We start from the raw sequence: 24744 nt of genomic DNA, 5'->3' as shown, positions 1-24744 counted from the left end.
AACTTGCTCTTCTGGCGGCTGGACGACAGCTGATTGGTGACTCTTCGGGGCGGACTCATCTCCACCCCCAAGCCCGCTCTTCTATCTCTCGGTCTAGGACCATCAGGACTAATTTTGGGGTTTTCTTTAGCCGGTGAGACTTGGCAGAACAGGCTGTAAAAGAAAACGAAGCAGAGGAGGAGTAAGAAGTAACCCCTTTGGTAAGAGTCATAATAAATGGCAATCCACCTCTGAGATGCGACAATGAGCACCCTACTTGGCCACGGAAACCACAGGGAAAACTGCCCTAGGGCCAACTGTCCGCCGCGCCCCCAACTGCCCGCCAGGTCACGATCACGTGACGGGGGAGCGGCGCGCGCTGGCCGCGGCTCCGATTGGCCGGCGGAGGGAGCGCGGGGTTTGATGGGAAGGTGTTGGCCGGGCCTCCAGCTCTGTCAGTGGTGGCTGCTGCCTGCTCTGGAGGCGAGCTCCGCGGTGGCGGCCGAAGGTGGCAGAGGTGAACGCTAGCGCCGGGCTTTGCCCGCTTCTTGTTGAAGGTAGAGGGCTCAAAATGAAGGCCAGTGGGAGAGTTCGGCAGTGGGGAGGCGCTCTGAGCTTTTTCCTGGGAAATACTCTCCTGGTCCCCACGCTTGCTTCTCCCAGGCGCCTCCGCCCCACGCGGAGTGGCCTAGGAGCTCTGTGGCGGCGGCTAGTCGAACTCCTGCCCGGCTGCTCGTTCACCCAGTCTCGCCGCCGGATCCCCTTATTGTCCCAGCACAGTGGCAAGGGTGGCCGTGGAGTGCTGGAGACCCCTTTCTGTCTCCCAATGGGGAATTGGTTCCCCAGCCTTTTCTCGGAGATTTCGGGGTTGGGTGGGGCGGTGACTGGGACGAGCTGAGCATCGACTCTTTGGCCCACTTCTGTGTTTGAGCGAAAGGTCAGAAGGTTTTACACTGAGCTATCGCTTTGAGTGGGTTCTTACCCATGTGGTCTTTTTCTGAGTTGTGCGGAGGTGCCGAGAGTTGGAAAGATCGTGAGGGACCGAAAACTGTCAGTGTCATGCTGCTCGGCCCATCCTTGTGGGCGTGGATTGTGCGCTACTTAGAGAAGCCTCTGTACCCCTGTTGTCCTTATTTGAGCGACGGTGGGCGGTGTAAGGGGTGGAGGGAAGGGCGAGGTTTCGTGTTTGTCATGGACGAGGCAGAAGGGGAAGAACAAGAATTAAAACAACAGTAGTTTTAATTCTTGAACACTGCGTATGGGATTTGAGAGAGAGCTGGGATTAGCGAACTCAGTTTTGCTGATGGTGCTCTCACTGTACTAAGTAAAATCTGAGTCACAGAATTTTCCACGTTCCGCTTTTCCCAGTAGGCTTCTGTTTTGTGGCACCTAGTGTCGATTGTTTTCTCTTTCCCTGTGGCCTGGGTGTCACCATTGGCAAAATTGTCGTCACACAAAATTCAACAGCAGTTTGTATGGATGTGAGTAAGCTTGGTTTCAGGCATATGTTCAAACTGGCAGGGAATGCTAATCTCTTGTTCTCATCGACTCTCATATTTTCATTTTAGGAGAACTAAGTCGATTTTGAACAATTTTCTCCCTTTTTTTTTGAACACATTTTTTTAAAAACGAGTGACGCTTTTGAAATTAGAATTTCAAGTTTTTTCTGTCATCTACTGGGATCAGCCCAATGCTGTTAAAAACTTAGTGTTTATATATATTATTAACTTAAAAAAATGTAAGAAAAGGAAGAAATTATATGGCTTACTACAGGTATGATTTATTACAGAAATCTTTTAATCAAAGAGTCATTTTTTGTAGTATTTAATTCAGAATGAACATTGACTTACCATGAAGACTAGAACTTAATCATTATATAATAAAAGTGCTTTTAGAGCTGTATTTTTCAGTAATTTTAGTTTTGAGTGATAAATGTGGTTTGGGATATTTCAGAATTGTCTTTCGTTAGGATATTTGGAAGTTAGTGTTCTAGAATAGACACTTTTAATCTCAAGTTGAATAGTAAAATGCGTTGTAGTGGTGGTGTTGATGGTGACTGAATAGTTTCTACTTAAGTTTGGAACTTGATAAACATAAAAGTAAACTTCCTTTGCTGTTAAAGGCCTACAAAGTTATTTTTAATGAAGTCTTCAGATTATTTTGCTTTATTTTTTATATTGGAGAAAATGAGAACAATACAATTTCAGTTAAAATGCAAACTAATTTTATTTTCCAGTTTTAAAATTATGAAATAGGTCCTTTATAAGAAGTTAGAAATGTGTTCCATATGAGAAGTATTGCTGTACTACATGTGTTTTCTGGCAATAGTAATAATAATGACTACAATTTATTATGCACTTATTTGTTGGGCACTGTGCCAAGTGATAATGTAATTTCTTGTAATTCTTAGAACAATTCTGTGAAGTGTACATATTTTCACCACTTTACAGACGCTGAGACTGAGGCTTAGAGAGTTTAGTTTACTGAAGATCACATAGCTAGTATGTGGTTGAGTCATATTTTGATTCTAGGCCTTTTTTATTCCACTATTTCAAAATGACTTGAAGTAAGCTGAAGATTTAAGAATAACATGTCCGAGATTCTGACACCTAAACCTGAGTGTGAATAGCAGTTAGTAGAAAACATACAGATAATATGGTGAGCTTTATTACTTATTGAAAAACACGTTAGATGCATCCAGCTCCAAAGGTCATGTGAAGTCCCACTGTGATACCAGAGTGGAGACGCTTTGAACATGTTCATGGGAGAGTTCTTGGAACAGATCACTTGAGATTGAACCATCTGTCCACTCAAGGGCAAGCAAGTTGATTTATGCTTCAGAAGAAATGCTAGTTATTTGATTCCCATGTATTTTCCATGTTTTGAAAGGAAGCAGAAATGGACTAGAAAACAGCAACAGCCGCAACAGTAAAAACAATTTGTATCAAGAAGTTAGTATGTCATGGCTGTTGTAAATACTTTAGAATGCATTATGTCACTTAAAATTTTCAACATTTAAGAGGGCTGTTAACTATCACTCTTTTGCATATGAAGATAATAAATGAGAGATTAGGTACCTTATTTACCCAAGGTTTCATAGTAATGGGCCGTAGGAATTGGAGTTAAGATGTTTGAGTGGCGAAGTGTTTGAAAATAGAAGAGGTATGAAATCAAAGGAATAGAGAAAATAGTGAATTTATTTAATTTTGTTAGGCTTTCATATTTGTTGGAAAGTACTATGTTTACATGTGCATTATAGTAAATCAAGCTTCTTTAACAAATGCTGGAATCTATAGAAAAATTTCTGGAACAATGAGGGTTGATTGGCTCTTTGATTATGAATATGGCATTGACTATTACCATAGTTGTTGTTCTAGAGGGCAAATTTAGAAGCACAATTCCCTCCTTCAGGGATCTTAAAGGGCAAGGCATAGTTTGTTTCATTAACAGCAAAACAATTCTTCAAGCAAATAATCAATGTCAAAGTTGCTATTAATTACAATATATGTATACATTTCCTATTATATGTATTTTAAAAGTGATATGCAGTAAACAAGTAGAGGCAGTGCTTGCAGACTTCTAGTACCAGTTCTGCCCCTAGCTGGAGCTGCATGGTTTTGGCACATCATTTAGCTTTTCTTCTATGCAGATTTAAGCATTCAGATTTAATCAGATGAACGCTTTGGGCTACATACTAACCCTTTCTCAGTAGCTCTGTTTACCAGCTATTTGAGAATGTCTGAGGTTCTTTTATATATTTTATATATAAATATTCCAATCTAATCTATAGAAAGCAGACTTTATTTCTGCTTTGAGTTATTAGAAATGGCTTGCTGCTTTTTTTGCCTTTTTAATTGAGTGTGGTTGATTTACAGTATCATAAAGTTTCAGGTGTACAACATAGTGACTTACAGTTTTTAAAAATTATACCCCATTTAGAGTTGTAAAATATTGGCTATATTTTCTGTGCTATACAATATATCCTTGTAACTTATTTTTTCTTTTTAATACGTAGTAGTTTGTACCTCTTTATCCTCCTACCCCTATCTTGTTGCTTTTTACAAAATCAAAACCTAAAATATGTCTGGCTCCACTACTTAGTATCTTTGGGAGCTTAGTGAAATTCTTCACTTCCATAGCCTCAGTTTTTTTATTTGTAAAATGGAATGATAGTAGTATCTAAATGATAAAATTCATGTAAAGCATTTGTTTTAGGGCCTCCTAGATTAAGTACTCACCAAGGTTCTAAATCATATTATTGTTGTCATTACTTTCAAATATTAAAAATCCTGATTTGTGATGGCTACAGACTTAACAGGGACAAATAACTGTTTCAAACCAAAATGTGTAGGTCAGTTGTATATAAAACACTGTGCTGTACACCATACATGTATGGTGTAATATATACTTTGAAAATACACAAGTTAAGGGGCTCGTCTGAATCTTCCCTCCTTAACCACCTTTCTTGGTGATTTTTAGCATCTTAAGGTTTTAAGATCTATTTAATGTCCTAACTCAGAAATTTATACTTTTGTTCACTAAAGTTTCTGGATTTCCTACAACCACATATTAGAAATTTGAATACTGAGTTATTACTGAAGGATTGAGTTACTATTGAAGGATTAATATTCATATTTAGATTGCAACTTGAATGTGGCTTATAACATTCTTTATATTTATAAACTTTAAAAAAATTCAGGACTGATTATAGGTATTTTTGTCCCTAAAAATCACTTTGTAAGTGCTTTTCATTATTGAGCTTTTCGTTACTTCTTTAACCAGGAAAGTCCACGTTTGGCATGCCTTATGCTAATTCCAACCTATAAATAGTGTTGGAGAGTGAATGTACTTATTTGACATTGGCATTATTTTGTGATTAGACTTACAGGTTAAAAAAATTAAGATTTACAGCTTAACTTTTTGTGGGTTGAAATGAAGCAGTTTTATACATTGATACAGTTATAACTGTAACCTAGTAAACGTAGGTAAGTTTGAAAATATACTTTCATTATTTCAACTTAAAAGAATAAAAATTTATGTAATTATTTACTGGTAAATTGATTTAGGGTATAATATTGCTGATGCATTTTTATACATCCATTTTTATTTTTATTTTTTTTTTTTGCTTTTTAGGGCCACACCCACAGTATATGGAGATTCCCAGGCTAGGGGTCTAATTGGAGCTATGGCTGCCAGCCTACACCACAGTCATAGCAACGCCAGATCTGAGCCACATCTGTGACCTACACCACGGCCCATGGCAACGCCGGATCCTTAACCCACTGAGCGAGGCCAAGGATCGAACCCACAACCTCATGGTTCCTAGATGGACTCGTTTCTACTTCACCACAACAGGAACTCCTATACATACATTTTTAAACATAAATTGTGATATTTAATTCATTTGAGTTATAGGAAAACAACTAAAAGAAGGGGATATGATAGCTGACATGACGTTTAACTAACTTGAGAGATTTACACATTTTCAGAGAGAAGTGTTTATTTGGGTGTTGAAAGGTAGTGAACAGATCAGAAGTCTGAAGATAGAATGGCTTTGGGTAGTGTTTCTTCTGAGCTATTTGGCAAATCACTAAACTTTTTTCCACTTAGTTTTCTTATCTGTAAAATGGTAATAGTGAAGGCTATCTTGTGTAAAGTGGTAGCATTATTAACAGAAAATAAAATTATGGCCCACAGACATTAAAGGATAAGCCTCGCAGGTAGCTTTAATAACCCTTATTTTCTTACTCATAATCCAGTTGGCTTTCTACTCTTATTTGTAAGGTGATGTTATTCTAAACATTGTGGAGTACCTCAAATTCCAAATAACTCATTTATTTGGGAGACTGCTAAATGATAGAAATGGCTATATTTAAGAACGTAGAATGAAGGTAGTATAGTAGAACTTTTCTTATAACAGCAACATAGGGAACATACTTTAATGAACAGAAAATTGCAAAGTGGTAGGAATATACACTTTTAAAATGCCTTTTCAGTTAAAAAGCCTTTCCAGCTTTGTTTTCACTTTTAAATATTTCCTGGCTTAGAAGGAAGGATTTTTAAAAGGTGGACTGTTTATCAAGACTGTCTGAATTAAAATTCCACATAAGTGGAGTCCAAAAAAAATAATATTTTGTAATATTTGGGGGAAGTATTGCAATATCTAACTTTTATGGTAGGTGTGCTGTGTGTTTCACTTAAAGTTTAAAAATACTTGTTTTATTTCTAGCTGTGAATTCGTTTGGACAATTGATGATATTTATCATTGTGCCCAGTTTCTACAAATAAAAAATGGGTGGATTATTTTCTCGTTGGAGGGTAAGTTACTTTTTTTTTCAGCCAGTTCTTAGTCTAATATAAAAGCGTCACATAGAGAGTTCACTGGTGGTCTAGTGGTTAGGACTTGGTACTTTGAATGCTCTGGCGTTGGTTCAGTCCCTGATGTGGGAAATGAGATCCTGAATCAAACTACTGTACACAGTGCTTCCCCACCCCGCAAAGTGTCATACAAAGCTATTTGTAAAGCTTTCCTTTGTGGTGTAGACTTGAGTAATAGTTTAATATTATCCCCAACTCTGTTTAATTTTAATTTTTTTCTTTCTTCTTTTATGTATGAAGTTTTTTATTTGGACTTTAATGGTTCTACTAGCTATGTAGGTGTCTGATGTCTCTGTTTAACAGAATTATTTCACTTTGACTTATGAATTATTTTTATTTCTCTATTTATACATTCATGTACAAATGGTTATCTTTCCTTGTTTTCTTTTTTTGGTCTCACCTGTGGCGTACAAAAGTTCCCATGCCAGGGATCAAACCTGCACCATAGCAGTGGCCTGAGCCCCAGCAATGACAACTCTGGATCCTTAACCTGCTGAGCCACCAGGGAACTCCTTGTTTTCTTTTCATACTGCCTAAATTTCAATTGTATTTGAAAGATAGTTTAAATTAAGTATTCTATATAATACTTCTGTTGTTTTTTAAAAAAAATTATTGGAATATAGTTGGCTTGCAAAGTAATGTTAATTTCAGATGTACAGCAAAGTAAATCAGTTATACATATACAAATACCCATTCCTTTTCAGATTCTTTTCTCATATAGGTTATCACACAGTACTGAGTAAATTTCCCTGTGCTATACAAATACTTATGTTTTTAGAGGCTATATCTTTTTTCTTAAAGCTTGTCACAAATATTTGCTGAAGTCACACTAGATATACTTTTAAGAATTAATAGGTTAAACAAAATTAAAAATGTGGTTTGATTTTATTGGCTCAGTCTTTAGAGGAAGTAGCTTAAATTTAGAGCTATAAAATGTAAAATATATTTGTAAATGCTCTTCTCCAGTATAAGAGGAGGTAATATAGTCTGTGATAAATAATTTGCTTTACTTTTTGACTCCTTTTTTTGCCATAATAATGGAGTCTAGCAATACTTGGTACATAGTTTAGTTTTTGGACTATTCGTCTATTCATCCTTTGTCTTTCTTGTTAGGTTGAACCATATGAAATTACAGATCTTCAACAGTTTGGACTGTATAAACAGCAGTTTCATGAGGTTCAACCTAATATTAACAACTCCTGTGGGAGCTAAAAATAATTGATAATTATTACCCTCTTAGATTGTTGAGTATATAATTGGTAATTATTTTTTAAGTATTGTATGAGCCATTTTGGCTGATTTTTCTTCTAGGTTATATCAAAAATATCTTTGACATGGAGTCCCCATTGTGGCACAGCAGAAATGAATACGACTAGGAACTGTGAGGTTGCAGGTTCGATCCCTGGCCTCACTCAGTTGGTTAAGGATCTGGTGTTGCCATGAGCTGTGGTGTAAGTTGCAGAAGTAGCTTGAATCTGGTGCTGCCGTGACTGTGGTGTAGGCTGGCAGCTGTATCTCTGATTGGACCCCTAGCCTGGGAATCTCCATATGCTGTAGATCTGGCCCTAAAAAGCAAAAACAAAAACAAAACAAAAAAAAAAACAAAAAACAAAACAAAAAACAAATAAAACAAAAAGCTTTGACAAACAAGCTGTGCTCTAATGAAGTAGTCTTAGATACCCTTTAAAAATCTGATGTTCGGGAATTCCCGTCGTGGCGCAGTGGTTAACGAATCCGACTAGGATCCATGCGGTTGCGGGTTCGGTCCCTGCCCCTGCTCAGTGGGTTAACGATCCGGCGTTGCCGTGAGTTGTGGTGTAGATTGCAGACGCGGCTCGGATCCCGAGTTGCTGTGGCTCTGGCGTAGGCCAGCGGCTACAGCTCCAATTCGACCCCTAGCCTGGGAACCTCCATATGCCGTGGGAGCGGCCCAAAGAAATAGCAAAAAGACAAAAAAAAAAAAAAAATCTGATGCTCAGAAAAGTACTTTAGGAATTTAGAATGAAGGTAGCCTATTGATTTTTGACCCCCAGAGTCTTAAGTGAACTTTTAGCAATAATTAATCATACCATCTTTAGTTTTGAATTTTTTAATATGTGAATTCTTTTGAATAATCATATCTAAGAAAATTTTCCTTGGAGGAAAATTTGTTTCTCTCAGAGAAGTATATGTTCTATTGGGGTTAAGGATGGAAAATTGAACTATCAGTTGAAAGTACTTCTAGGACTAAAAATAAATAGGAACTCTTTATTTCATATTTCTTTAATCTTATGTAATTCTGTTATAATTATTATTTAAATCTATCATTTGTAAATAGGATTACATATTATTGATAACATTGAAAAAACTTAATTTTGTTTTAAAATATTCTTTTACAATTATATAAGTCAAAGTGTTTCCAGTTTTGCAATAACAAGTTTTAATGCTGTTTCTTATTTCTATTTCTATAACAGACAAAACCTTCAACTGTAGAAGTTCTGGAAAATATAGATAAGGTATGTTCTTTGGCTCTGGGGTGTTTTCAATTAATTTTAGGTTTTATGTAAATATTATTTTAGTATATATTATTTTGGAGACCAGATCTAATATGGGAATTTAGAAGTGATATAGTAAGCCTGAGAACTTTAAGGTTAGGTGATCTCAAAAAAAAAAAAAAAAAATCCAGAGTCTATCAGTGACTTTAGAAGTCTGGGTCAAGTAATAGTGACTGTTAGAATGAAATCAGATCTCCAACAGTGTATAAATCAATGTTACAGATAGAATAAAGTAGACTATAAAATAGTCTGCAGGCAGAAGTATCAAGACAGTGGAGGAGTAAGACGCTCACCTTCTCCCACAAACACAAAATAGTCTGCAACTATTTGTATCAGTTTGCAAACTTCACAGCTTATTATACTTTTGTCATTATAAAAAATGGTTATTCCTTGATGAATAGATTGAAAGAATCTAGTATGGTCACTGTTTCAATTTTTATTAATTCTTTTTATAGCTAGATTTTTTTTAAGGCCTTATGCAGGGAGAATTGTTACTTGTTTCCTTTAACAAATACTATCTATTGATGCCAATTGCATACCTCTGATCTTTGCTAACTTGATAGGTTAAAAAAGAATCTTAATTTTGCATTTAAAAAAAGATTTGTCAAATCACAACTGGTATTTTTCATATATTATTAACTTCATTTTTAGTTTTTTTTGTATTATGTTTTAAAATACTATGGTGTTATAAATTCATTGAATTTTAAGAGTTCTTTCTCTTTAACCTTTCTATTACATTAAAAAATTTTAACATTTTAATTTCTTTATGAATTCGAGATTTAATAATATAAAATAACTTTCTCCTAACAGGAAATTCAAGCATTGGAAGAATTTAGGGAAAAAAATCAGAGATTACAAAAATTATGGGTTGGAAGATTAATTCTCTACTCCTCAATTCTCTATCTGTTTACGTGTTTAATTGTATACTTATGGTATCTCCCCGATGAACTTACAGCAAGACTTGCCATGACACTCCCATTTTTTGCTTTCCCGTTGATGTAAGTAAAATGTTCTTTTTGTTGACCTTTCCTCTTTCTGACCAGATAGTTTTAATATAGTCAGTTTCTGTTATGAAACAGTAATGTTGTAGATTGAATAAATTTGCCCTTTTTTTGCAGTTTAAAAACTATTTCTTTAAGAAAGTGGAATAATATTTTTAAATCTTTACTTACAATCCAACATACTTGAAGAATATGACCCACTGGACATTAGTAATAATGACTCTATGTGGTAATCTTTTGTGATTTTCTAATAGAGGATCATGCTTCCTGAAGAGCATTGGGTATGGAATGGGGATTGAGATTGTGGGTAATGGCAAATGAAGGACGGCTTGTAAAACAAAAAGAACAACTGCCCCAATGATTCTGAGTGTATTCCATTCATCTGACCCTTCCTCTCTTCTTAGTAACTACTTTAAAGCAATTGACCCTTACTATAGAAATATTTTATAATACAGCACTTTACAGGAGGTGTGTCATGATTGAGAATTTTGTGAGACAGTTGAATGAAAAATTTGTTCATTCAATCAAATTTTTATAGGTGTACAGTTGCGTATCATGATGTATAGTACACAAAAATACAAAACCTTTGATGGTAGATCTTAGACTGTATACATAAATTAGGTATGATTAATATTTATGAGAGAGAAATGCCAAATACTTTGGGATCATTAAACAGAGTCCCCAACACTGTCTGGAGTGGAGGTGGGGGTCAGGGAAGGACCTTTGTAATCTCTTTCTGCCACAAATTTAGTAACTTAGAGCAACACCCATTTATTATAACACAGTTGTATAGGTCAGTAGTCCAGTTGGTTTGACATTCTTTGTTTAGGGTCTTGCAGGCCTAAACCAAAGTTATCAGTTGAGGGGAGAATCTGCTTCCAGGTTCAAACACAGTGTTGACTGACTTCTTTCTACTGCACCTCTCTGACATACTTTTCTGCCCTTGGCTAGGAGAAACCTCTGCTCTTAAGGGGTTAACTAATTCATTAGACCTACCAGGGTAATCCAGGTTAATCTCCCTATTTTAAAGTCAACTAAGTAATACATAATTATATCTGCAAAGTACCTTCATAGCAGTACCTAGATTACTATTTGATTGTATAACCAGAAGATGGAAATCTTGGGAAGAGAGAGGAGGATATCTTTAGAATTCTGCCTACTACAGTCTCCCTGAGATAGTGGGATTGAGACATGAGGGATGAGTATGTGTAGCAAGGGTGGTGCGACATGGTACGTAGTGTTTTAGGCAGAAGGAACAGCATATTTGAAGGCCCTAAGGGAGGATAGAGCATAGTAGCTTTAAAGAATTGAAAGGCCAAAAACTAGATTATAGAGGAAAGACTGGATAGTTTGGCAAAGGATATTTTTTTGTGGGCTTTGTAGTCCATGATAAGAATTCTAGGTTTTAATCTGAGAGTAATGGGAAGCCATTGGAGATTTTTAAGGAGGAGTATGACGTGATCATACTGTTACCTTGAAAATACCACTGAGGCTACTGCATGGAGAATAAATTAGAAGGGAGTAGGAATGGATCTGGAGTAGCAAGTTAGAAGATTATTGTAGTTATCTAGGGGAGGAATGATTACTAGTGATTTCACTATCAATCAAGTGGTGATTTCACCGTTTGAGTGGTGGTAGCAGTGTTGAAGAGAAGCCGATGGGTGGAATGAAGTGGATGGGTTGAAGTGATTTAGGAGGTATAATTGAGGTAATATGGAAAGGTTCTTAGTCATTGGTTGGATGTTGGGTAAAGGGGAAGAATTGCATCAAGGATAAAATTCAAATTCATGGCTTGGGAAATTTGGTTGATGGTAGGTAGTATCATTCATCTAAATAGGGAACAATGTGAGGAGGGGTAGGTTGGTAACCCACTAAGGTATTTTGGTGACAAAATAGCTGTGTTCTATCCAGATAGAGCTCCCAAATGGGATGGTTAAGTATTAGTGTGGAGCTCAGGAGAGAAATTTGAGTGGGAAATACAAATTTAGGATTTGGCAACTTATCAATATTAGTCAAGTCATCATCTCTTCATTCAGTAAATGTTGGGCACCTTTAATGTGTTAGGTGTTGGGCCAACCCTTAGTGATTAAGAAAGTTGTGACAAGATCTCTTTCCTAATGGAGCTTATATTCCATTGGGGTTGCACAGACAAAAACTGAGAGACAAATGAACATAGTTAATTTAGAGAGAGATAAGTGCAATGAAGAAGATAAACAGTGATGTGATAACAAGTTATAGGCTACTTTTGGATGGTCCTGGAAGGCCTCTTTTGAGGAGGTGGTATTTGGGCTGAGAACTAAAGTAAGAGAAAGAACCAGTATGGGAATAATTGGAATATATGGAAAATTATTTATACATATACAGTATATAGTAGCACATACATCCATAGAGAGATGTAGGAAAGGATTATCCTCAAAATATTAATGGCAATTTTCTCTAGGTGGTAGAATTTTAAATAGCTATATTTTTCTACATATTTTGGTATCGTTCATTTTTTTTTTTTTTTTTTACATCAGGGTGTTCTTCAAATAAAAAAAAAATTCCAAGATCTTTCCATGAAGAAAGAACGGAAAATGCAAAGGCTGTGAAGTAGGAGAGCGCATGACTTATTCAAATAGGGGGTCAAATAGGTATTTCTAGAAAGTATGATGGAGAGGAAGAGTGATATAAGGTGAGCTTGCACAATCAGGCAGGATCTGGGTCCTGGAGAGGAGACTGAATTTCATTTTGGGTGAAATGGGAAGCTTGTAAAGGTTTTAGTGGAAAAATGACATGATGAGATCTAAGTTAAGATCATATGTGCTATCTTGTGGAGATGGAGTAAGTGGAGGATAGGAATAGAAACAGGGACGTCAGCTTGGAAGCTGTTACAGAAGTTTAATCTAAAATTGAAGATGGATTGGACTGCCCAGTGGGAGTAGAGTTGAAGAGATGATTTGGAAATATTTTTTAGGTGAAACTGTGGCAGTTTGATGGAAGGAAATGGAAGATAAGAGAAAAAAGGAACCAGTATATTTAGGTTTTTTGGCTTGACATTGGTAGGGCGGGATCTTTTTCTTTGGGACTACTATAGTAAACAGTTTTTGCTTAGTCTTTAGTGCAGGGTGTATTTTCAGACTGGAACTCCTGGAGCTGATACAATTTTAACTTTGTATGTAGATAAAAGAGCCAAAAACTTAGTGCATGCATATTACAAAATAATCATCTCTGCCATTTAAAATTTTTTCGTCCTCTTTTGAAATCTTTTGGAATGCTTCTTATCCCAGGTGTAGTCACAGATTTCATAAGCCCCTTTCCCTTGTTTCCTTTTTTTTTTTTTAAATGAAAAGAAGGGAGAAAAATTAGAATAAGTGTGATTCAGTTGATTGAACTGTCTTTAAAAACTTAAAAAACTTTGACATCCATTTCCATGTAAAATTGATTTTCTGATTATAAAAGATTTGTATCTAGTTGCAAATGAATGTCTGATAGGGAACTCTACGGAGCTAATAATTCTAATGCCTATTCACAAGTTATGATCAGCTAATAAGACTAAGAAGACTTTTTGTGTGTGCTTGAAATAAATCATATACTAATTGTTTTTAAAAGTAAAACTTCATTTCTTTAAAAATGTTTGTTATTTCTTCAGTATGGTCTCTCTACTGTTTTGAGTATGAAGCTTTGCTATTCTTACTATGTCCTGCCTTTTCTGCCTCTCTTGCATCTAGTGTTTCTTGGCTTGTTAAGCATCAGAGCCATTTCTCACTTTGTCTCATTCACATCTGTGACCTGGTTCTCAACTGCTGCAGCTTCTATTTCAGTGAGCTCTTCACTTTTGGAAACATAAGCCAGTTATCCAACAAAGAATAGAATTGTCCTTCTGATTGATGACAATCAAAAGTGTTTCTGCATTCCAAGTTTCCCAAATGCTTTTACTGGCAGAGAGGTCATGGATTCAGGACTGAGCATATATTGTCTAATCATAACTATTCTAAAAACTTTTTTTTTGTCTTTTTTTTGCTATTTCTTTGGGCCGCTCTCGCGGCATATGGTGTTCCCAGGCTAGGGGTCGAATCGGAGCTGTAGCCACTGGCCTACGCCAGAGCCACAGCAACACGGGATTCGAGCCACGTCTGCAACCTACACCACAGGTCACGGCAACGTCGGATCCTTAACCCACTGAGCGAGGCCAGGGACCGAACCCAAAACCTCATGGTTCCTAGTTGGATTCGTTAACCACTGCGCCACGACGGGAACTCCTATTCTAAAAACTTTTATGCTAGAATATTAATACTCTACCTAAGATGCTTTGAGATTTTATTATGTCCTCTTTTTAGGATGTAATATGAAAGAACTTGGTGAAATTTCAGTCTTTTTTCTGCCTTTCAGATTCAATGACATATTTACATCTCTCTGATATTTTCAACTGTTATTGAAACTGAAATTATAGTGAATGATTTCATAGGAATTATTAAGGCTATGCTTTGTAGTGAGGAAGGTTTGGGTTATAGTTGAAATTTTGCCTTTTTGCATTATGCTGGCAAATATGCATTACCTTGGGAGTTGGTTTATTTTCTAAGGGGGAAGAACCCATAAACTCTGTCTCTATTCTTAACTAACTCTACAAGCATCTTACAAACTTTTAGTCCTAGGTACCTTATTCTAACAAATTATAATTTTCTGGAAATTCCATTCTCTATCAGGTCATTTCAGAGACCAATTAGCATAAAATGTTGACATTCCCAGAGGATTTAGCCATATTTTCTTTGCTTTTCTCTCTGTGTGTGTGTGTTTTCCTCTTAAAATGAGATTATTGAGGGAAAATTTAAGCGAAAGAACTGAGGAAGGTAGTCTTGACCCATTTCTTATGTTTTCGAGTTTTTCTTTCTTTGGTCTTTTTTTTAGAGCCGCACCTGTGGCATATGGAGGTTCCCAGGCCAGGGGTCCAGTAGGAGTTGTAGCGGCCGGCCTACACCACAGCCACAGCAACACAGGATCTGAGCCACGTCTGTGACCTGCACCACAGCTCATGGCAGCGCCAGATCCTTAACCCACTGAGCAAGGCCAGGGATCGAACTTGCGTCCTCATTGATGCTAATTGTGTTTGTTAACTGCTGAGCCATGACAGGAACTCCTGTTTTCTTATTTTTTCTACTTAAATTGAAAGCCATTTGAGTTTGGAGCTTTAATCTTATACAATTTTTATGCCTCCTTCCCACTTTTCCTCCTTCCAACCAGTTTGTAATAGATATTTCCTCCATCCAGCTAGACAGCTGACAAAAGTAATTTGTAACCTTTTGAGGAAAGTTAGCCAGTTGTTTCAGACACCTTAATAATAGTACAAAGTATCTCTTATCAGCTGTAGTTGGCTCTGAAAGGAGAACATCTTAATACTTACTCAAGAAGAATATATTTACTCTTAATTTTTGTAGAAAAGAAAATCAGGGAGTTCCCACCGTGGTGCAGTGGAAACGAATCCGACCAAGAACCATGAAGTTGTGGGTTCGATTCCTGGCCTTGCTCAGTGGGTTAAGGATCTGGCGTTGTCGTGAGCTATAATGTGGATCCTGTGTTGCTGTGGCTGTGGTGTAGGCCGACAGCTGTAGCTCCAATTTAACCCCTAGCCTGGGAACCTCCACATGCTGCGGGTACGGCCCTAAAAACAAAAACAAAAAAAAAGAAAATCATATTGCAAGCCTCCCTTTTATAATATTGATAGATTTTTACTTGATATAATTTTTACTTAAAGAATTATGTAGTGAGACATAAGAGACAGATCCTATTCTTGGATGGGAAGACTGAGTATTTTGATTAGATTGGTTCTCCCTAAATTAATCTGAAAATGTGTGAGCACAGTAAAAATACCAATAATACTTTATAAATCTTGGCACACTTATTTCATAATTTTTAATGGAAAAATAAGCACTTAAGTATAGTCTTGAAAATTCTAGAAAGGAGCAGAATGAGAAGCAGAGATCTGCCAGGCATCAAATGCATTATAAAACTTCATTAATTAAAAGTTTGGTAGAATGTCTGATTAGAGATGCAGACCAAAGAAGGAAACATGAGCATATAGAAAAAAATCTTCAAGGGAATTTTTATTTTTATTTTATTTTATGGCTACACCTGCAGCACATGAAAGTTCTTGGGTTAGGGGTTGAATCCGAGCCAGAGCTGTGGCCTATGCCAACACTGTGGCAATGCTGGATCCTTTAACTCACTGAGCCAGGCCTGGGATTGAACCTTCACCTCCACAGTGACCTAAGCAACTGCAGTTGGATTCTTAATCCACTGTGCCATGGTGGGAACTCCATATATGCTTTTTAATATACGATAAAGGTAGCATTTCACATCGTTGGGGGAAAATGGTGTTGAGTTATATCTCTTCCCCTGCCCCCAAATAATAAAATAGAATAAAAAAATAAAGCTTTTTACTTATGCCAAAATAAGTCATTATTATTTGTCTCAATGTGAAGGTAATTCTTGCTAAAGCCTTTGATGGTTAAATAAAGTGGCAAAATAGTCAACATTGTTATAAATATTGAGACTTGTGTTTTTTCATTTTTAGCTTTATGTATTGTTAAGTTTCATCTTAAAAACATTTCAGTAAATTGGATAGGACTTGTGTGGTTGGAAAGAAAGCACTTAAATTTGACAGAAAGGATGAAATAAGTGAAAATTTCTTTTATAGATGGTTGATGAAAAATCATCAGAGGTTTATGGATATATATAATAAATTATACATAAAATATATATATTAATATATATTTATACACTTTTAGTAAAGTGTATAAAGTATATATTTATACACTTTAGTAAAAGTATGGAAATATATATTATATACATAAATATATGTAATATATATGTTATAAATATAAATTAGATTTGTATTAATTGAATTTTAAGTATTCTGCTATATTTTAACTTCGAGCATTTTAAATTTTAGTACACTGTGGCTCCGTGGGTTAAGAACCTGACACAGTCTCTCTGAGGATACAGATTTGATCCCTGGCCTTGCTCAGTAGGTTAAAGATCCAGTGTTGCCCTGAGCTGCAGCTTAGGTCTCAGGTGTGGCTCAGATCTGGTATTGCTGTGCCTGTGGTACAGGCCTGCAGCTATAGCTCCGACTTGACCCCTAGCCTGGGAAGTTCCATATGCTGCAGGTGAGGCCCTAAAAAGGAATTTTTTTTTTTGTACACTAAAACAATGAATGTTAAGGATTTTAAATGTTTATTGAATCTAAAGTGTGATTCTGTTATATTGAGGCTCCATATTCCTATTAGAACTCCTTTATGCTTTTATAGTGAGTCACTGGATGATATTTAACAGAAGTTCATGCTGTACTTATGTTTCAAATAACATCAGTTTCACTCAGAAAAGAAATGGAATGATTTCATGAATGTGAATTAAGAAAGAGTTTTTGATATGTCTTAGAATCGATTGTATATATGAACTTACTGCTTTTCTATACTAATTTTGTATTCAACTATAATTATCTTATTGTTTTTAACAAGTTTTTGGTTGATTCTTTGAGAGTTTTCAACTGTATAATCATATTATTTGTAAATAGCAATTAATTTTTCTACCTCCTTTCAGATTTTTTTTTTCCCTCTTGGCTAATTGTATTGGCTAATAACACTTTCAGGACAGTGTTTAGTTTCAGAGAAAATAGTGAACATTCTTGACTTGTTCCTTGAGAATGCTTCTAATGTTTCCACATTGGTCATTATCCTGACTTTTGAATTGAGACAGATATATTTTATGTTAAAGAAATTTCTAGCTATTTATATTTTATTTAGTTTTCCTTTAAATCAAGAAAGATTCTTAAATTTTGTTAAATGCTGTTCCATCATCTATGGAGATAGCCATATGATTGCATCTTATATCTCTTGATATGATAGATTATATTAAATATTTAAATCTTAAATTCTAGGAATATTTCTACTTTCATAGTTGTAATCATTTTATTAAAACATCAGAAAGCTTTTCTTTCTTTTTTAATGCTCTGGAACAGTTTAAATAGTACTGGCATCATATCTATCCTTTACAGGTTTAGTAGTATTTCGTTTGAAATCTTTGGAGCTTGGTGTTTCTTTATGGAAGGTAGCTCTTACCAACTTTTAAGATTCAATAGTAGTTAATTTTATAGGCTTTCTGTCTGTTCCAAGGTGAGTTTTGTTAAAAATTATATGTCTCTCCATTCTACAATTTTAAGATGTATTTGCATAGAATTGTAATAGTAGTAGTCATCAGTCATCACTGTCTCTTAGTGATTTTCTTCCTCCCCTCCTCCCTTCCTCCTGGTGATCTAGGAGTTATTTCCAGGTGGCAAATGTGTGTTTATATGTTTGTTTTTTTGGCTTAATTACTACTTCTAGGTTTATAGTATTGCTTTAGGAGAATGTTGTTTAATAGTATTTCTACTTTGCTTTTATTGAGACTTTTTTGGTGGTATGCTGTTTGGTCACTTGCTGTATTTCATGAATACTCGATATATTCCACCCCCCCAGTCACACAGAGTATAATACCATTAATGAAAGCTACCTTACTATATTATATAGGCCTTCTGTATCCTAATAACAATATATTTCTACTTCTCCCTATATTCTCTTTAGTTTTGCTTTATGAATGTTGATGCTTTTCTATTTTATGAATAGATATTCCTGTTATTTCTTCATTGTCAGCACATCTCTTAAAAATACCTTTATTCTGAAATAATTATAGATTCACAGGAAAAAAGATACAGATTTATTGGAAAAAACAGATGTGCGGACAAGTCCTATGTACCCTTCACCTAACCTTCCCCAGTGGTAACATCTTGCATGATTATAATTAAATATCACAATGGGAAACTGACGTTGGTTTAATTCACAGAGCCTATTGAGATTTTACTAGCTTTACATACTCTCATTTTTTTACGTATGTGTTTTATATTTTTATGCAATTTTATCATATGTGTAGCTTCATGTCATTACCTCACAGTTCAGATCAAAAACTGTTCATACATAGAGTTCCTTTTTGCTGTCCCTTTGTAGTCATACCAACCTTGCTCCACCTGCCCCATTCCTACCCCCCTCACCCACTAATCTATATTCCATCTCCATAATTTTATTTCAAGAATGTTATAAGTTGGAATCACATAGTGTGTAACCTTTTGAAATTAGCTTTTTATTTTTATTTTATTTTTGCTTTTTAGAGAGACACCTTCAGCATATGGAAGTTCCCAGCCTAGGGGTCGAATTGGAGCTGCAGCTGTTGGCCTACGTGATAGCAATTCCAGATCCAAGCTGCATCTGCAAGCTAAGGAACTGCAGCAATGCTGGATCTTTAACCCACTGAGCAAGGTCAGGGATTGAACCTGAATCCTCATGGATACTAGTCAGGTTCTTAACCTGCTGAGCCACAATGGGCACTCCCTGAAATTAGGTTTTTACACTCAGCATATTCTTGAGAGCCATTCAATATGTTAAGTGTATTACTAGTTCCTTTTTACTGTTGAGTAGTATTCTATGGCATTAATGTCATGGCTTGTTTAGCCATATGCTTGTTGAAGGACAGTTGGATGGTTCCAGTATGGGGCTCTAACAAATGAGGCTGCTATTTGTGTTCAATTTTTTGTCTGAACATAAATTTTCATTTCTCTGGGGTATACGCCCAAGAGAGTAATTTCTTAGGTCCATATAAGTACATGTTTACTTTTATAAGAAACTGTTAAACATTTTTTCAGAGTAGAGGTACCATTTTATATTTTTACTAGTTATGTTTGAATGATCTAGTTTCTCTGCATCCTTGCCGGTGCTTGGTATTATCACTATTTTCCAATGGTTGTGTAGATAGGTAGCTCATTGTGGTTTTAATTTGCATTTCCCTGATTGCTGTGATGTTGAACATCTTTTCATGTGTTTGCTATATGTATCTTCTCTTCAGTGAAATGTCTTTTCATGTCTGCTGTCTAATTTTCTAATTGGGTTATTTGTCTTTTTGTTATTAAGTTTTGAGAGCTCTTTATATATTGTAGATACAAGTTCTTTGTTGAATATGTGGGAATATTTTTTCCCAGTCTTTAGTTTGTCTTTTCATCCTTATAATAGTTTTTTTTTTTTCAGAACCAAATTTATTATTTAAAACCTTTCCTTTTGTGGGTATTCTTTTGTGGCACAGTGGATTAAGGATCCAGTGTTTTCACTGCAGTGGCTCAGGTCACTGCTGTGGCACAGGTTTGATTCCTGGCCTGGGAACTTCTGCAAACCAAAATTTTTCTTTTCTTTTTTTTTTTTTGTCTTTTTGCCATTTCTTGGGCCACTCCTGCGGCATATGGAGGTTCCTGGGCTAGGGGTCGAATCGGAGCTGCAGCTGCCAGCCTTCGCCAGAGCCACAGCAACGCAGGATCCGAGCCGCGTCTGCGATCTACACCACAGCTCATGGCAACGCTGGAACCTTGACCCACTGAGCAAGGGCAGGGATCGAACCCTCAACCTCTTGGTTCCTAGTCGGATTCGTTTAACCACTGCGCCACGACGGGAACTCCCCAAATTTTTCTTTTTCCTTTTGTACATTGTGCTTTTGTTGTTAAGAACTGACCCCTCTGTAGCTATAGATCCTGACAGTTTTCTTCTTTTTTCTTTGCTTTTTTTCTTCTAACACTTTACATTTAGGTTCATAATCTGTTTTGAGCTAATTTTTAATGTAAGGTCTGAGGTTTACATTGAAATTCTTTGTTCCTTCCTCCTTTCCTCCCTTCACCTGTGGATGCCCAGTTGCTCTAGCACTATTTGTTGGAAAGTAACTGAATTCTTTTTAATGCTATTAAAATGACCTTCTTTTTCCAGTTTAAAGCCTTTTTGGGGGGGAGGAATCTTGAATTCAATCTTGTGACATATTAAGATTACAACCCTTATTTTGTTCCTATTTGCCTTGTATATTTTTTGCCCATTGCTTTATTTTCAACCTTCAAAAACACCTAATTTTATTTTATTTTTTTGTCTTTTGTCTTTGTTAGGGCTGCACCTGCGGCATATGAAGGTTCCCAGGCTGGGGTTGAATTGGAGGCATAGCCACTGGACTTCGCCACAGTCACAACAATGCCAGAACTGAGCCACGTATTCAGCCTACACCACAGCTCATGGCAACGTCAGATCCTTAACACACTGAGTGAGGCCAGGGATTGAACCTGCATCCTCATGGATGCTAGTCAGATTCGTTTCCACTGAGCCATGACGGGAATTCCTAAAAACACTTAATTTTAGATGTCAGTTTACATTATAGCATTGGTTTTTGTTTCATGATCCAGTCTGAAAGTCTTTATCTTTTACCATGGTGAGTTTGGCTTATTTACATTTATTGAGATGAAAGACATTGGTTTATGTTTTGAACTGTAATTTTGTGTTTTGCTTTTCCTTTTATAACTTAAGAAAAACTCTAGCTATGCAGTATGCTTACTTTACTTTGGCCTGGTTTTTTGAAAGAGGTTTATGTGAGAGTATTGAGGCATGTCTTCCTAAATTTAGGCTATCTAGGCTTTTCCTTATGATCCAAGATTTAGTGTGTTAGTTTGTTCAGCCTTTATCTTTCTCCATAGACTAGTGTTAGGCAGCTGTGTATTTTTTTTTTATAATATAAAAGTTTTCTCCCCTGCTGCCATAGGAGTAGAAGAGTCTTTGTAAATAGGGCATACCTGAGTGATTTCTTTTTAAATCCTGCCTTTTCTGTTTTATTGTTGGAACCAAACTGAGGAGTTTCTACCTGTAGCTTGTATTTCTTATTCTCACTGTAATAAACATGAGTTTAAGCTTTACACTTCAAGAAGTTTATCTTCCTACCTTTTAGTGAGATAAATAGTTTTCCTACTCTGCTTTTACTCTTTTGAACTCCTGTGTGATCTCCATTGCTTTTGAGAGTCCTTCTACGTATTTCAAGGGTTGGGTTTTAGCTTATCTTAATTTTATCAGAAAAGGAATTTGTGTTTTTGTTTTTGTCTCCTTGCTGTTTGGATGATTTCTCAGAAGAGAAGAGAGAAGTGGATATTATGACGTTATTCTCAAAGTGGAAGTCAGTAATATCCACAAAACACATTGCTATAGTTTCATAAATTATAATTATTAGGAGAGCAAAATCTTTGCTGGAATAACTAGAATATATATTCCTGAAATACTTTAATTTTTTCCCTAAATTTTATTTTAAAGAATTCTTTAAAATAATTTCATTTAATTTAGCCTTAAATAATAACTAACTCTGTTATATTCTACCTTTTCAAATGTAAAGACTTGACATTTGGACATGTGTATTATTTGATAGCTCATTTTCTTCACCAGTAGTTCTGATAAAAACCAAAAGAAGAATTTGTTGTCTACAAAGTGAGATTAGTGAGTTTTATTTTGAAGTAAGGGAGTATATTTCCATTCTTTTAGTTTTTACACTTTGGAAATTACCCATACTTTCTTAAAAGTATCTATCTTATGAGAAAATTTGCTGACTTTGCACAGAATTTTAGTCATTATTTCTGCAATTCCTTCTCTTGTGTCCTCTGCTTTCTTTCCCTATACTTTTTTCCTATATCATTGCTCTTAACTTGCCACTTTTTCATTGGGTTTGCAATGGGTAAATATTATTATGGGACTTTTCTACTGCTATATGATCCTTGAGAGTTATGAGCAGTATGTTTAATCTCTCTTCTCATCTCCTTTCCCTTGATAAGGACAATGCTCAGTGTCTCTTTTTAGTGTCCAAATACCATGTGGGAACCTAGTGCTAGTAATTTTGGTGTTTACTTATCATAAAAATAAATTATCACAATATAAAAAACAGGTATTGGAGTTCCCGTCGTGGCACAGTGGTTAATGAATCTGATTAGGAACCATGAGGTTGCAGGTTTGATCCCTGGCCTTGCTCAGTGGGTTAAGGATCCAACGTTGCCTTGAGCTGTGGTGTAGGTCACAGACGTGGCTCAGATCCTGCATTGCTGTGGCTTTGGTGTAGGTCGTCGGCTACAGCTCCGATTGACTCCTAGCCTGGGAACCTCCACATGCCGCAGGAGTGGCCCAAGAAATGGCAAAAAGAAAAGACAAACAAACAAACAAACAAAAACCAGGTATTAGTTATCTATTGGTGTGCAACAAATTGCCCCAGGATTTAGTAGCTTAAAACAACAAATGTTTATCATCTCTCACAGTTCTTGAGGGGCAGGAATATGGCAGCAGCTTTGTTGAATGGTTCTGCCCTAGGGTGTTTTTCCTTTTCTTTCTTTTTTTTTTTTTTGCCTTTTCTAAGGCGGTTCCTGCGGCATATGGAGGTTCCCAGGCTAGGGGTCTAATCGGAGCTGTAGCTGCCAGCCTACGCCAGAGCCACGGCAACGAGGGATCCAAACCGCGTCTACGACCTACACCACAGCTCACGGCAATGCCAGATCCTTAACCCACTGAGCAAGGCCAGGGATTGAACCCGCAACCTCATGGTTCCTAGTCAGATTCATTACCCACTGGGCCATGATGGGAACTCCAGGGTCTTTTTTCATATAGAAATTGCAGTGAAGCCACTGGCTGGGGTTACAGTTATCTCAAGGCTTTAACTAAGGCTGGAGAATTTACTTCTAAGCTCATACATGTAGTTGTCAGCAGGCCTCAGCTCCTCGTTGGCTGTTTGTCAGAGACCTCTGTCCCTCACCAAATGGGCTTTTCTATAAAGTTACCTGAATGTCCTCATGTCATAGTGGCTGGCTTCTCTCAGGGCAAGTAATCCAAGAGGGAGAAAGATAGCAAGCACAAGAGGCCTGAGATGGAAGTTCAGTCTTTTATAACCTAATCTTGAAGTGATATTCTATTACTACTTCTATCATATGGACCAACACTGGTGAGAGAGGGCTACATAAAGCTGTAAATATCAGGAGATAGGGTTCATTGGTGATGACCTCGCAGGATGACTCCCAAGGATAAGGATGATTTCAGAGTGAAGAACTAATTTTCATTCTTATTATCTGAATTTATATTTAGATCAATGTATTTTTTTTTTAATGAAGGGCTAGATAACATTCGTATACTTATTTGACATGTTCTATGGAGAAAGAAATTTTGCTTTAATTATATTGAATTTAAGAGATGACCTGGATAATTCTTTGGTTTTCTTTCTTTTTCTTTTTTTGTCTTTTCAAGCCACACCCATGGCACATGGACGTTTCCAGGCTAGGGGTCGAATCCGAGGTGTAGTTGCTGGCCTACACCATAGCCACAGCAACGCCAGATCTGAGCTGTGTCTGCAACCTACACTACAGCTCATGGCAACGCCGGATCCTTAACCCACTGAGCAAGGCCAGGGATCGAACCTGCATCCTCATGGAAGCTAGTCGTGTTCATTTACCACTGAGCCACAACAGGAACTCCTGATTTTCTTTTAATTCTTTTTATATTATTTGATGTCTTATTAATGCAAGGCCTAAAGAGTTATCCTGATAAAATCTTTGAAAGGAGAGGTTTAGCTAAATTTACTTAATCAATTATTTATTTGAAGATAAGATTTTAGTTTTTCTTCAGATAATTTTTCTTATTTAGTAGAGAAGATCCCTCTAATATTTAATAACAGGTACTGGATTAAATGCTCTGGATTATACGAATAATCGTGTTTTCCCCTAGCACATGGAAATAGATAAATTTTTGGAGTTGATGCCTATCTGGTAAGAAGGAATTTTATAATTTGTTTTTAATCTTTTGGGGGATTCATAGATCTCTTTGAGAATGATGATTGCAGTGGTCTCCCCACTTGGCTCTTTCCAGTGCCTATGATGAAATGTATTTATGCACATAAAGGCAATTTTTCAATTCAGGGGGACCCTCAGGAGATCCATAGATTTTAGATTGAAAACTCCTCCTTTGAAAGCACAGATT

At 36.4% G+C, this 24744-nt stretch overlaps 1 protein-coding gene across 3 annotated transcripts in view; it reads left to right on the top strand.

Annotated features, from left to right (window-relative positions):
• Positions 1 to 408: 408 nt before the first annotated feature.
• The window catches only part of LNPK (lunapark, ER junction formation factor), an 82908-nt gene continuing 58572 nt past the window's right edge, over positions 409 to 24744 (top strand). For 2 of the 3 annotated variants that reach the window (XM_047772928.1, XM_047772931.1), the window contains exons 1-4: positions 409 to 536; positions 6209 to 6297; positions 8811 to 8852; positions 9702 to 9889. In XM_047772928.1, coding sequence (XP_047628884.1) covers positions 6271 to 6297; positions 8811 to 8852; positions 9702 to 9889 — 257 coding nt within the window. In that variant the 5' untranslated portion in view covers positions 409 to 536; positions 6209 to 6270. The remainder of the gene's footprint in view (positions 537 to 6208; positions 6298 to 8810; positions 8853 to 9701; positions 9890 to 24744) is intronic. The other variant, XM_047772929.1, reaches the window with a different exon arrangement.

The sequence above is a fragment of the Phacochoerus africanus genome, chromosome 3 (assembly GCF_016906955.1).
Source record: "Phacochoerus africanus isolate WHEZ1 chromosome 3, ROS_Pafr_v1, whole genome shotgun sequence".
Taxonomy (NCBI): domain Eukaryota; kingdom Metazoa; phylum Chordata; class Mammalia; order Artiodactyla; family Suidae; genus Phacochoerus; species Phacochoerus africanus.
Note: the sequence above shows the minus strand (reverse complement) of the source record. Positions and strands in the feature narration are given on the sequence as shown.